Source organism: Citrus clementina, unplaced genomic scaffold, assembly GCF_000493195.1.
Source record: "Citrus clementina cultivar Clemenules unplaced genomic scaffold, Citrus_clementina_v1.0 scaffold_3, whole genome shotgun sequence".
Classification (NCBI taxonomy): domain Eukaryota; kingdom Viridiplantae; phylum Streptophyta; class Magnoliopsida; order Sapindales; family Rutaceae; genus Citrus; species Citrus x clementina.
This window is the reverse complement of record NW_006262339.1, coordinates 41,250,399-41,265,176: the sequence shown is the minus strand read 5'-3', so window position 1 is coordinate 41,265,176 and position 14,778 is coordinate 41,250,399. Positions and strand designations below refer to the sequence as shown.

Sequence of the window (14,778 nt, the reverse complement as noted above, 5' to 3'; positions counted from 1 at the left end):
TTGCTTAACATGAACGGTTTTATTTATTTATTTATTTTTAATAACAACCCTTGTGATCAAAGGATGTTGTTTAAAGAAGATACAATGATGGCAATTAATTGTAAATTACACAAGGATACCCAAATTGATGGGTGTGCCACACCCACAGTTTTTTCTTCCTACTTTAGAGGGAAAAAAAGAAAAAAAAAATGAAAGGTTGTCCACTTCTAATTTCACTCCACATGGTTATGTCGTTGATACCTTGATTCACCAATTTCGAAAGACATAATGCTTTAAAAACTCTCTCATTTCACTGTTTAGTGATTTTACTTATTACAAGCTCTTCAGTAATCAGCTAGACTTTTCTCATAACTAAAATTTGGGTTTAATAAAAAATGGCTTCGTCTCTTAGCCAGTAGCTACAACGCATCACGTTGAGTGGTTAGACAAATAAACACACCCCTGAAACATTTGACTCTCGGTTCGATTTTTGACACTTGCACCATTAAATAATCTTTGATTCCATCTTTGGTACGATTAAAGTAAATTACAAATATGCACAATCACTTATAAACCACAAATAACAAATTAAGTTTATTGTTACTGCTAATGACTAACGAATAATCTCGATTTGCTATGTTCATCTCAACTTTACAAAATTCTTTTTATGCAAGCACAATTAAAAAGCAAGCACTTAATTACGTTTGGAAAGAGAAAATGCATTGATATTCTTCAGTAGTCATACGGTAAAAGGAAAGTCTCTTCAATTAACATGTAAAAGCTGGATATGAAACACAGCCTAACAATTCATAGACCATTATGGAACAGTGTAATCAATACAAATTGTACAGCTGCAAATTCTATTGCTGGCCATGGTCAATCTTATAGCATCTTCTACTCAGTCGCTATACAATAAGCTCATCTTCAAGGTAGTTATACTCAAAAGTGAACTCGGTCTTGATCCTTTGACACCTGCAAACCAATATTGATTGATTATGATTACCATCAAATTAGTTTTGCAACCAAAACTATTAAGACAATTCTCACTGTCACTTCCTGTCTGTCCAATTATGGCAGTAACAAGCATACAACTATAAATCATGCATGCAACCAACCAACAGAATTTAGACGCATTTAAAAACTGACTATATTATAAAATACCAAATCCAGCTTACCATCCATGTTGGAGATCATCATTGGCGATATGAAAGTCAAAGTACACATAAGTTCCCTGTTCGAATTCATCATTGGCAACTTTAGGCTCCTCATGCCGTTGGAACCATGTGTTGTATTTTCTGTGGTATCTCCAAGATTGCTTCTTTAGCTCTTTAGCGGCCAAATATTGCTGGTAAGTATTCTGGTGTATAACAGTTGATGTGAGAACACGCTAGTTAAATTATATCAAAGAAAAATGCATGGCATAAATAAGAATAACATCATAGAAAGGTAACAAGAAAAATCACCTGCTGGTAGTAAAATGCAAAGAACAGTGTATCGGTACCGTAGCTGTCCAGAGACAATCGTTCCCAGAAAGCAGGGTTACTCACAATGGGTGCCTGAACTTGAGGATAGCTAGGAGGTGTTACAGCAGGGTGTCTCTGTACAAGACAAACAAATTATAATTGTTCAACCCCACACATAATAGACAGAGTCCAAAGTCAAAAAATTCAATGAACTGAATAAATTATGCATCATACTGGAATGTAGCTCCTGGCGCGTTCTGAATCCTTTGGCTGTGGAAGTTTATAAAATGCAGATTCAAGCATCTGCATATTGTACATCTGATCATGCATGCCGCCGGAACTCACAGTTGCTCCACTCAGGCTATCACCAATGGCACCAAGATCAGAAACACTTCGCCGGCCAATAACACCGAGGCCACCGGAAGGCTGACTGGATTGTAAGGGTTGTCCAGGAGAAAGATCGGTGTCCCTGACAACTTGAGCAGGCTCTGTCAAAGAGGCAGATACTCCCGTCTGCAGTAAAGAAGTGTTTACAAGAAACTTTGATTATTCCACATTTAAGACAATATTTACATGAAACTGTCGCCTAATCAATACACCAGAATTGTGTCCAAAACAAACAGCTATAATAATATGTTAAACAGCTTATAATCCAGTGCAAATAGATGCATCCCAAACGGGTGCTCCGAAATGTTTAACAAACAAATCTGGCATATTTCATCATCAGGCAATTACAGTCAGCATAATAACAAAGTTCTAGGAAAAATAAATAGCATCTTATGACAATTGTATGTTACATTTTTGAATTAGACAGCAGATTCTAAAAATGTGGCTAAGGTTAAGGTGGCAATTGGTTCAAGATCTGAAAAGTCCAAAAATTTGAGTTGTAATTCTGATAGTTGAAAACGCACAGAATATAATAATTTTAAAGCTTTTTCCGGAATTGAAAAATCCATGTCAGAAGCAAGGAATTATATCTGAAAACTAAACCAAACAAGCCCTAAATTTCACAAATGGACCGAAAAATACGATCAGCTAGGCAGCACAAAACACGAAATTCAATCAATGTTCATGCCGGTTGCGATAAATATCGTTAAGTAAAGACAGAACAGTATACAACGAATAAGAGTCAATGAACATACAGAAGAATCAATTGCATACGGAGCTTTCAGATCGTCCTCATGAATAAGATTCTTGCCAAGCCCAGGACTAGAAGCAGATTCTGGAGTTGACTCCTCAGGTAAATTCTGTGGTGGCTGTGGCTCCTCTACTTTCAAATGGCTAACATCTGCATCATACACAAACAAGCAAACACAATTAAGTTTCTAAAGTAATATCAGTTCAAGCAAGCTATCTATCACGCTTCTCATACTTTTATAAATCTTTCATGTTCCCTGGTTCACGCCAAATTCACTCAAATTTAACAATGGATAACTTCCTAACACTTTAGCATTTTTCTCAAAAGATAGACTTTGTACCTCGGTAGTAATATTTGTGTCAACTTGAGCCTTACCTTGTTATTAAGGATAAAGAAGACAAGGTGGGTGCAGAAAAGTAGTGGATATAATTGAAAATACAAATAAAGAGGGGATGTTATGACAACAGCATAACTCAGTTAAACATATGTACAGGTGTCTCCAAGATTCCAAGATCCAATAAGCAGTGTATCCAGAAAGAAAGGACATAGTCTATTTGTAGTTTTAAGCAAAGACTGGAGGAAGAATATAGAAGATGATGAAAAGACAGAAAGAAAATACCAGCATCTTTCTGGCCACCTGACATCAACGTCTGCTGACTAGATTGTTGGTGGATAGAATTTGGCTGCTGTTGTAAGCTGGCAGATGTAACAGAATTCATACCTGGTGCCTGAACCCCAAGTCCTAGACCAGCTTGTGCAGAGATGGATGAGCCTTGAGAATTAAACTGTACAAATACAATATCGCATGGAAAAAAAAAGAAAAAAAATACTTGTATATCATTGCTAAACAAATTATAAAATTTATAAAATCAGAGGAAAGTGTATATGGAAGGACCGTCTCAAAAACAGCACAAATAAATTACATACCCCTACGTACAACACCAACATAAAATTACAGTTTCTCAGCTTTCTTATACTGTTTAAAGAAACCCTACATCATTTAGTACCACACAATTATTTTAATCATAACACATCTGATATAATAGAATTAGCTTGTGGATATCTTAATGTAAACAGATTAAGCACCAGCAGATTAAAATAAAAAAATGCATATACAACAATTAGCAATCATTGTACTGGTCAACAAAGCGCTGTGACACCAATGAACAAGTAATGCAGGGGATGAAGCAGAACTATTGTAAGCATAGAGAGTCATAACCCAATGAAGAAGTTAAATTTATCATTATCTTTTATCCATACATCTCAATTTACCTCATGCAACCGTAAAAATAAATAATAAATGTGTTGTAAACTTTGAGATACACTTCTTTCTGACTAAGAGTTCAGTTTATTTCTATGAGCAGAGATATTTACTCTAACTTCATTGCTGATCCAGAATATTTACGATAAACAAAGTGACTAGACCTGTGTCAGCATTTACAGAATATGCATATACCAACAGAATAATCGATCCAAATCAAGGACTTTTAGAAATTTCCTCTCAGGGTTCTTCCTAACAAGAGTGGTATAGAAGCAAAAAGTAAGGGAGATGTACTAAAAAATCATAACATCATAAAAAATTAGTTTCAAATTTGTGTATGCTTGTAGAATAACAGGTACAGATCAAGGTTATTCGAGAGTATAATAGTCTAAAGCACCTATACTGCCAAACGCAACATGCAACAACGGTTGCATGTCGAAGATAGTGATGTTGGAGCCATTGCCATTAACACAATGAGATCCATTCCAGCTTCACAACAACTCACAATAAGAAATAACATCCATGATATGGACTAACTACTTATAAAGGTATGGTTCAAACTCCCAAATTAATGTCACAAAATTCACTATCTAAAAATGCTACTGGCAATCAACTTTTCATTAGACTGACTGTATCAAAGCAAGCAGGGCAAACAACTAAAAATCTCTAGCACAAAAGCGCACCTGCTGCAAAAGTGGGTTCTGTTGGGAAGAAAATTGCTTATTTCCTCCAAGAGGCATGCCAAGAAGATTGCTGTGACCTTGTTGCTGCACTTGTTGGAGTCGTTGCAAAAACTTCTCCCTCTGATCAGGCGCAATTTCAGTTCTTCCACGAAACTGCCCCTGCAAAAAACATAAATTTAACTTCCAACAATAAAATAGCGCCTCTTGATAGACGCACAGTTTCAAACCGAGTTACACTTTTTGCTAAGTCTTATTTTCCCTCCTTTTGGGATATATAGGACATATTGTCCTTATTTTTGTGGACAATTTACACAGCATTTCTGTAAATCTTGTTTGACTTTGATAGAAGTTCTCTTGCTTCTTCGAAATAATAATAACAATAATGAAAATAATTTATGTATTTTCATGTATTATCAGTAATACAATAAGAGCATGTTACTACAGAAAACGATGAACTATTTACAGAAAACCTATTAATCTATTCAAGCATGCACAGCACACATATGCTACAAATTATACAACCAACACACATTAACTGATCACATTTCCAAAATTTGACAGCTAGTGTTTGGGTGACGCAATCTAACTTCCAAATAGAACTCTAAATCATCTTCAACTAACTCGTGTTAAGATCCTGAAACACTTCATTGAAAAAAAGAAAAAGTAACACATGATTCAAATTTTACAACCAGCAGACACATTAACTGGTGACATTTCTAAAATTTGATAGGATGTGTATGCAACATTCAAATAGGCACACATCTATCATCCAATTTGGATTCTAACTCATGGTCAATTCCTCTATTATTTTGCGTACGTGCGAACAACCGGATGCTGTTTAATGAACAAAAGTAACAATAATGTTCATCAAGAAAGTTTTAACTAAGAACATTTATAGGTTCATGACCCTGCTATTCTACCAAATTCCAGATTATCATCATCCAATTGTAAGGGCTAGAAGACTTCTTTTTTTCTTTTTTTAAAAAAGAAATGAAACTTGAAATATATTAGAAATCAATATGGGGACTACAAAAAGTGAGCAAGATGTTCACAAAAACCAGGACCAGTGGAAAGAAACTTTTAAAATCTATAAAAAAGATCTCCATGCCAAAGGCGCAACTCATCTAATCTGTAAACCAAAATGGATGGCGATATGTGAACTTCAAATATCTTAATTCAATCACCAGCATTTCAGCTATCCATTTTTCAAATTTAAAATATTCTTTCAAGGCAGAGGAATACCCAATAGAATCCGCAATACTAAACACTACAAGATCTTAGCAGCCTGCTAACTCACTGTTATGCAAACTTGATCATATAAAGGTATTACTTCACTTCTTTCTACAAGATCTTAGTAGCGTGCTAACTGATTGTTACAGACTTCACTTTAATTCTTTTTACAAAACCTTAGCAGCCTAGTAACTCAATTTTCCACAGATTCAAACCTCTACAAGTACCACTTGTTTCTACTAATTGCATTCCCAATTAATCCTACGTTAAGGTCAGCTGAAGCAATAGTATTATGAACTCAGAAATATTCAAGAGTTACAAAGATTCCAGAAAAAGTTGAAAGAACATCTTCTACTATAGAGCACAGATACAGATGCACGTACATGTAACAGCAAACACAGAACTGCATATTAAAGAACAAAATAAGACAGTAAAAAGTGACAAACCGGTTCATTCTGGTTTTGGAACGAATTTCCAGTTCTCCACTGCATGCCCATAGAAGGGGTAAAAACCCTGCCAGCCATAGCCACAGTCTCTCCAGCATTATTAGAATCAATTGATCCGGTTCCATCATTACCTTTGGCAGCCTGAGACAAGATCATTCGGTTACTAAGTGGGGAAACCAGAGACTGTACCATGCCACTACTCCCAAGTCTCTCCTCAGCTCCCAAAATATTTCTCTTTGCCACATCTGAGACTAAAGGAACTGCACCAAGGTTACCATTGCTTGGAACTGCAGTGGCAGAACTAAGAGGGATGCTAGATGATGGTTGGCTGGAGAGACCACCTCTACCCATGACCCTTACATCTGTGAGAGATGGAGATGATCTACGACCAGGGAAGTTTCCAACATCTTCCTCCTTTGTAGAACTTGTCAGATTTACAGGAGGTGAGGAACTAATGGGACCTGTATTATCAAAGACACCTCTTACAGAACTTGAACCTGGAAGGACTGGTGAAGTGTTTGATGCATTGGACAAAGTCTGTGCTGGAACATTGATCGAAATAGGAGTTGCCGGACCAACAGCTGGCGTTGATGCAGTAGAACCAACTCCACTGCTTTTTGCTGGGGGAGTTCTAGCAGCTACATCTGAATTGCTATCCTGGGAAGCTGTATCTTCGCCTTGCTCCTGGACAGAGGTAACTTGCTGATGCGTGGAAATGACGGTAGCCTAGAAAGGAAACCAGATACCATGTTACACATGACAGCGGCATGATAGGGAAAAAAACAATTTAATGAAGCATAAAAACATAAGTTAAACAAGTTGCAGTATAAATTAGAACTGAAACAATCCATCTGTCGAAGTCCTAAAAGAAGAGGAAAAGATTCAACTCCAACCCCACCCCCAGAACCCCAAAAATAAAAATAAAAAGCGTTTCAATCAAATGAAAACGTCCGGAACCAATAATAATCAATAAAACAGCCATGGTGCCTTAAAATGTAATGTAACAAGTCAAAAACCAAATAACAGTAAGGAAATAATAAACAGAATGATCCTCGCACATGATCCTCGCACATGCCCCTCCCCACAGATAAAAAGTCAGATAATACAAAATTAAGAAAATGGTCTCTTTAATTTGGTGGCATTTAAAACACTAACCATGTTAGTCTGATTTCATCAAACCTCTTAACTCAATAAGCCGTCCTTAGCATGATTTGTTTGGGGGGAAAATAAAAAAGGGACAATGGACCAAAAGTTCCACAGGCAGCAGTCACTTAGGAATCAAGAATCCTTAAATTGGTAACAAATCAAATAAAATAGAGATGGACTGTGGCCTCATGCTCTATCGCCTTTTCAATTTCTTTGACAGATCCAAAGTTCAAAACAAAAATCACCATAATAATGCTAATCCAAATAACATTAAAAGCAAACAAATTAAAATGAAAAACTACAGGCATTTGAGATGCTGATGCTGCCAACGAAGCCTTCAAGCTAAGAGCCGGTGCACCCTGCCAACAAGTTAAATTTTATTTACTACAAATTTTCATATATATTAAAATGGAAGAATGACGACTTAATTTGCTAAATATCATGGGAGATGAACACAATAGAATCCCAAAGCTCAGAAAATCAAGCCGGTCACTGCTAGCTACCAGAGATTTTTTTTCCCCCCCTTTACATGTAGGAAGCATAGAAAGGAAGTGAGCCACAATTGCAGAGGCAAAAGTATATTATAGCTGGATGATATGCATGAATATTCAAAGCCCTAAATAAACAAAATCACAGACAAATTAGTGAATTGATCCTAGTTTTCCAAATTGAGACCATTTTATAATTGTTGTTGAATGGTTGGGCTAATTAGAAATAAGTTGCTCTTTCGCTCCATCTCAACTCTTATTTTATCACAGCAAGCCTAATGATGAACCTAAAAGCCAATACTGCACTAAAGTAGCCCAATGCGTTTTATATATGCCAAGACCTATCAGTTAATTCATCAAGCAACAAGGCACTGTTTACAAAAAAAGACAATACCCAGAACAATCAGTAATATAAAAGATGAAGCATCAATAATATGATAGAAATATTTATCAGAATATTTCATTAAAGGGTAGTAAATGAAGCATGATAATGCACAGACAGATAGCAAGAACCCAGAAAGAGCAAAACATTTTCCACAAGGAAATTGATAATCGAGTATAAACTTTCTTCAAACCAATTTTTGCAAGGTAAGTGGTAAACTTTTATTGGACATGTCATCTCTTCTGAGTCGCTGAATTGGGGCAAAAAAGAAAGAATCATAGAATTGACATAGATTGCGCAAAATATCAGTGACAGGCCACATCCAACAAGAAGTGCAAACACTGACAGGGTTTCCAAACTTTTGCCACATACCTATGGCAATGAGGAGTAACATTCTTAAAATTCCAAAACCAACAATTATTTTTAAACCTGGTCCATTACTACATTATTTAAAGGGGATTTTTAGGGCTTTAGAGTGTATTCTGCTCATTTTTGTATAGGGTCAGGCAGTCTCTTGTGGCTTGAATCAGGCTTTTGGGAATTGATACTGTTTTGCATAGCTTTGATTGATTTTGGATGGATACCTGGTCCACTAATAAAGTGTATTTTGTCCATTTTTTATTAATACAAATACTAATAGTTTCTTATTAAAAAAAAAGCTATTTTTCAACCTTTGACATGATACAAGAACTAGAAAGTACACATGAAATGGCAGAAAGACTTCACCTTGACAAGACCAGGAGGACCAATTGTAACCAAATCTTCAAGAGATTCCACCTTGTCCAGGGGTAATAAGTGGTAAAGCTCATCAACATCACTAAATTCTTCAAAATCATCCTACAAGAAAGAATATAGAAAGTACAAAGCTTCTATAAGTGACCCAGAAGTTAGCACGTAAATAGCCTCTCATTCAAATAAAAGAAACAATGAAAAGATAAATGAGATGGTAGGCAGATTCTCGCCAATGTTTTTCTTTTCAGAAGAAATTCAAAAATTTATTAATTTTGAAGATTCATTACAGAGATCCTCCTCAATGTTGCAACTCCTCAATATTGCAACTAAAACATGCAGCTGCAAAAAGGATGTGATAAAATTTTGAGTGATAAAAACCTGATTACGTTCCACATAATCTTCCAATAAGTCTTTGACATCATTGACTTGCTCAGGACTCAATTCATCATTGTCTAGTAGCCTCAAGATCAACTCCAACTTCATAATGTGAGCCTTGTGCCGAGTAATCGAAGTCTCTAAATGCGTCTGAAGAACAAAAGTGGGACATTGTCAACAAATTAGTGAACAGAAATTATGTCATTTTAAAGGATATGATTTTCCATTTTGTCTGACCAATCTCGGTGGTCTTGTCTTTCCTTTCTTCACAGTTAGCCCTTCCAGCTCTGCTTCAAAACTATCAATCTGGGATTCCAACTCTGAAACCTACTCAAGAACAGAACTTGTTATATAGCTAACTACAATAGAGCAATTTAAATACTAAGAAGTAATGAGATTTCAATTTTTTTTCTTGCAAAAAAGAAAAAGAAAAAGAAGGCAAAGTTAATTCAATCAAATAAAATGTTGTTACAATATCAAATAGCAACAAACGCATTATACAATGATTTAATAGCCTTGACATTGGAAACAAAGTAAAAAGCAAAAAGAGAGAGCACATAGAAACAGAATGACAATAACACCCTAAGTGCCACTCGCTAAATATCTTGATCATCAGCCTACTTTATAACTTTCTCACTTTATGCCAAATGATAATGCACTTAGTATAAAAGGATAATAATGAAAAGAAAAAAAAAAATCAGCTGCAACCCAAATGCATAACATAGGAGAAGCATAAATAAGTTTCCAATAAAAGCTAAATCAGGCACAAGCCAAACGATTAGTACTACTAAAAAACAAATTTCTGCATATGCAACTGCACTACGTTAAACCCATTGTTTAGCACAGAAACAAGAGACATAAAAGTGAAGCAAAAGGGCTGGTTCCATACCAAGTTGTTCAGCCAATCCCTCGTCTCCGATTTGGCCTTCTCCTTTGGATCCTTCATAAATTAAAAAAGGATTTTACAACAAAAAACTGGTGTAATAAGTAATTTGATTACAAAAGCATTCTAAAATGATTACTGAAATTACAAAGGATACTCTTAGAAAAAATAATTATCAATTTAACAGCAAGGTATAGCAATGTACAAGGTGTGCAAGATGACAATAGAGGATAACAAGGAAAACAGCAAAATGGTAAGTGCAAATTCCATGAAAAGCTGTCAGAATGCTCTCTAGGGCAGTACAGCAAGGATTTTCTTCTAGTAGAGACAGCCATTAGAAGCCAGCTTCACTGCAGTATGATAAGCATGGAAGAAAAACCTTTTTTAAACCAGACCTTCACTCTCTTCCTCTAAAATTTCAGACAGAGCAAAAATCTCATAACAGAAAAAAGAAAAAAGAATCTTTAACTTTGGATGAGTTGTACAAAACACCATGAATCTGCCCAAGGCTGACCGGTTAAATTTCTTAAAAAAGAAGCGGAGAGAGAGAACATAGCGTGCAACACTTACAGTTTTGGGTTGTTGTCCCAATCCTTCTTTAGAAAATGCTTTTGTCTTAGTCTCCTTTTCACATATCTTAAATCTTTCCATTTCACGCTCAATAAGCTTCCGAGCATCCACCAGAGCCTGCTCATAAGAGGCACTGACCTATGTCAACATATACCAAAAGAAAAAGATTAACTGCCGACCCCAACTCCATAAAATAGCTAATATGCTAAATCAATACAACTATTAAAGAAATTGAAAAATCTATAGCAGACCTTGGATACCAGATGTGACACAAACATTTATTCTCTTTAGTCGATCTTAAAATGAATCATGCCAAGGTACAAAATAAATAGGGAAAAAAATGAAAACACTAAAAATCCTTGGCATCATAAAGCCTATGTAGATGGATGCACCATTCACTCTTCGAGTGTGTATATGTTGTTTATAGAAACATAATATTAAAGCACAGGTCAAACTACCCAGTTCACTCAACTATTAACCTCATAAAGCTATGCAACAAGGAGTTGCACACAACACAATGATAAATTATTAAAGCCTTAGACCAATACATGAAAGCAAATATATTGATTTCAACAATGTAAAATTAAGTCATCAACAACTGTGGTAGAATCATAAGACATATCTTTAATAGCTTTCCCTTACTAAACTACTTTCATGACCAATCCTGTTGTCTATTTCCCTAGAAGCATAAATCAACTGTCGTACAAAGACATGTGAGGCAAAACTGTATAAGTAACACATGATGTTTTCCTTAGTTTTGAGGAATGTTTCAAGTTTGATGTACCAAAAACACATCTAAGCTACACAATTTTATAGTTAAAATACTAGTCAAAGACAAAAACAAAAAATGGCAGCACAGCTAAAGTTCAAAAGTACTAGACTAATTAAAATAATGCGGTTACGGTACTTGAGCATGCATGAGCAGAATTTAACCAAGCCAAAACAATTAAAATTAATAATTCCCAGACAATAGCACATCTCTTGATCTCAGAACTATGCAGTCACGCAAATGGAAGATGGAGGAAAGCATGATGAAAAAGACTGAGACTAACCTTCTTGTCCTTGATCTCACTTGACTGAATCCATGTCTTGATCTGGTCTCGGTACCTCTGCAGCTTCTTGATTTCCTTCTTCAAGTCAGCCTCAAACTTCTCCTTCTGGTTCGCATTGTCTGTATCATAAACCTAAAACCAAAAAAACCAAATCATACGCAGAAACAAATTGACAGAAATAAAAATTAAGAGCAACGCATTGCCAATATCCTATAAATGCCAAAAAGAGAACATTGAACGAAAAATAAAAAGAATAAACTTAATTCAAAGTTTAAATGACAAAACCTAAGTCAAATTCAACAAGAGAATTTTAGAAAATTCAAAGATGCAAAACAACACCATTTATAATTTCCCCAAAAAGACAATTAATAGGACAAGGCAAAGAAAAGTAAGGAATCCAATTCAACTAGCCTAAAATTCTCAGATTGTGCAGACAAGTTAACAAAAGCTTGTACATATTCCAAATCATTTATGAATGTGCAAGCAGTAAAGAAAAGAGAGAAACAAGTAACTAGAGTCAAATCAATCACTTTACAAATGCATACACAATTTCTTTTATTCATAACTTTTTACACATCCATAAGCAATGCAATACGTATACATTGTTGAAAAATGAAACATAAAAGCCGCTCAAAATTGATTTAGCAATATGCAAGGACAATTGTTTAAATTTTCGATAAATTTTACAGCCTTTATTCATGCTTGCTATTGATATGGATAAGTGTGCGTATAAGAAGCGTACAAATACCTTGTTCCAGATGCTATCGAAGACGTCGACGCCTTCTTGCACTTTCTTCAACACTCGATCGATCTCGCCTTGAAGCTTTCGACTGGCGCCCATTTCAATGGAATCGTATAAAAGTGAAGAACCGAATTTCGGAAGGGAATTCCCAGCATTCAAAATTGCAAACAGCGCTTAGGGTTTTGAATAAATGATGCAGTTTTGATTTTGAGTCGTTGAGTCAGTAGTCAGTCCTCCTAGGGTTCGGTTTCTGATTGATGGATTGACTGGGGAAAGCTTGAAGAGGAAGACGTGGCGCTGGAGGATTAGAGCTGAGTTCGTTTGTTTGTGTTCGTTAAGGCCCGAGGTGTAAAGATCTGTCTGCGTTCATGGCCCAACGAAAAATTATTGAAGGGTAAATTTTGGATACCTCCCCCGAGGTTTGTACCTGCTACACTTAGAGGGAATGTTGAGATATATTGACACATAGCACCCCTAAGGTATACATAAACATTAGAGTATCGTTTGGTAGTTAAGGACATAAATGTAATTGCAATAATTTAAATTTTTTTAACTATAAAGAATTTGTTGATTGTTTCAATAAGTCACTGTGCATCCAAAATGCGCAGTGACTAATTGAAAAAAATCATTGTGCATTCTGGATGATGCACAATGATGCAACACATGGAACCGTGTGAAAACTGAGGGGGGAGCGACCCATCTCCACTTCTTCTCATCGGTTTCACTTGAAAACACATAATACCCATTTGATTCAGCTCAAATAAACTTGTGATATAGTAAGAAATAACCTCTCTAAGATCAAGCATGTTAAGAAGTAAATTTTGTCGACGGCCGGCGTTTGAGCAATCGGTCATTGAAGAGCATACGAGGTGTGTATTTCCATCGAAACTTGAAGCTTAATTTGGGTTTAATTTTTGTCTTGCATTTTGTTCAATAGGTGTTGGGTTTTGCTTCAATTAATTGATAAGAATGTGTAGTGTTATGAAAATTTGCAATAGTTATCGAAATAAGTTAAAAATCACTAAATTTTTTTGGGTAAAATACATAATAGAGTTGATTTTTTAGGAGATAGGAAAGTGCGGATCTGAGTGCCTGCTAAATTTGATTTGCTTTGCTCATCATATTAAAAAAAAAAAAAACAAACTTGTTGCTGGAAATGCAAAGTTGTTACTACCGAGAATGGTTAGTGAATTTTTTTTTTTTTTTGGGTTGTAGGTAATAGTTTATAGTTCATGCTAATAAATTATGAATGGCTACTGTTTTTTATAAGTTGCACTTAAGATATTCATCCAAAATTAGTTGCAGAGGTTACAGTAAACTTGTTTCTCAATAATGTCATAGCTCATGCATTTTCTAATTTTTTTTGTGAAGTTATTTTTAAGATTGTTGATGGAGTAAATGTATTATTTTGAAGATTGTTGATGGAGTAAATGACATTGACTACGGCTAAATACTTTTGTCATTGTTTATGCAGCTCGATATACTTCGACATTGAGGCAGTGATAGATGGTGAAGTTTTTGCAGTTGGTCTTGCTATTTCATAACAATATAGCCTGCACAAAATGTGGGATGATATTAGGGATGTTTGTTGGGGTCACCCTATTAGGGATGCGAATGAGATAAGAGTTCAAGTGATGTTTCCATGCTAGACCGAGCAGTAAGCATTACTGACTGACAAAGACTTGCTAGAGGCATTTGAACAGCTCCAGAGTAAAGGGGCATAGTTGGGTAAGATTTGTGGTCAAGCCTGATGAAGACTATTTACCATCTTTTTCTTTAATGGTCCAGCCAAGTGAAATAACAACAGAGATTGTCCCATATTTGAATGAAAAATGAAATCTCGGCAGATAAATACACACAATAGTTGAACAATGATGTGGAAATTGGAAACGAAGAGAAGGAAAATTGTTTTGAGGCATTTTCAGATGAATTTGAAGATGATTATGAGGCTAATGGCTCTGATCCAAGTGGCTTTGATCCAAATGGCTCTAATCCAGATGATGCTTTTAGAGATGAAGGTAACAGTTGTGATGATCTTGAAGACTACGAATATGAGGATAATTGTGGAGATAAGTCGGATGATGATGTTTTCGAAGAACAAGCTTGTAATAGAAATGAAAAAAGTGATAGTGGCTTTGAGTTCAGATCTGTTAACGGTGAGATAGTATTGAGACCAGGGCAGTTGTTTGTCAATATGTTGGAGTTTAG

At 35.5% G+C, this 14,778-nt stretch overlaps 1 protein-coding gene across 2 annotated transcripts; it reads right to left on the bottom strand.

Moving 5' to 3' along the window:
- Positions 1–677: 677 nt before the first annotated feature.
- On the bottom strand, positions 678–12,908 carry LOC18046925 (general negative regulator of transcription subunit 3). Of its 2 annotated transcripts, XM_006443329.2 has the most exons (16): positions 12,577–12,908; positions 11,829–11,960; positions 10,777–10,914; positions 10,213–10,263; positions 9,561–9,650; positions 9,327–9,473; positions 8,943–9,053; positions 7,649–7,705; positions 6,201–6,926; positions 4,525–4,683; positions 3,200–3,365; positions 2,585–2,730; positions 1,677–1,955; positions 1,443–1,577; positions 1,155–1,336; positions 678–951 (listed from the first exon to the last, which is right to left on the bottom strand). In XM_006443329.2, the coding sequence occupies exons 1-16, from the start codon at positions 12,667–12,669 to the stop codon at positions 885–887; spliced, it is 2,679 nt and encodes an 892-aa protein (XP_006443392.1). In that variant the 5' UTR covers positions 12,670–12,908; the 3' UTR covers positions 678–884. The 2 variants fall into 2 exon arrangements, with proteins under 2 accessions (XP_006443392.1, XP_006443391.1); XM_006443328.2 differs by lacking the exon at positions 7,649–7,705.
- Between the last annotated feature and the right edge of the window lie 1,870 nt (positions 12,909–14,778).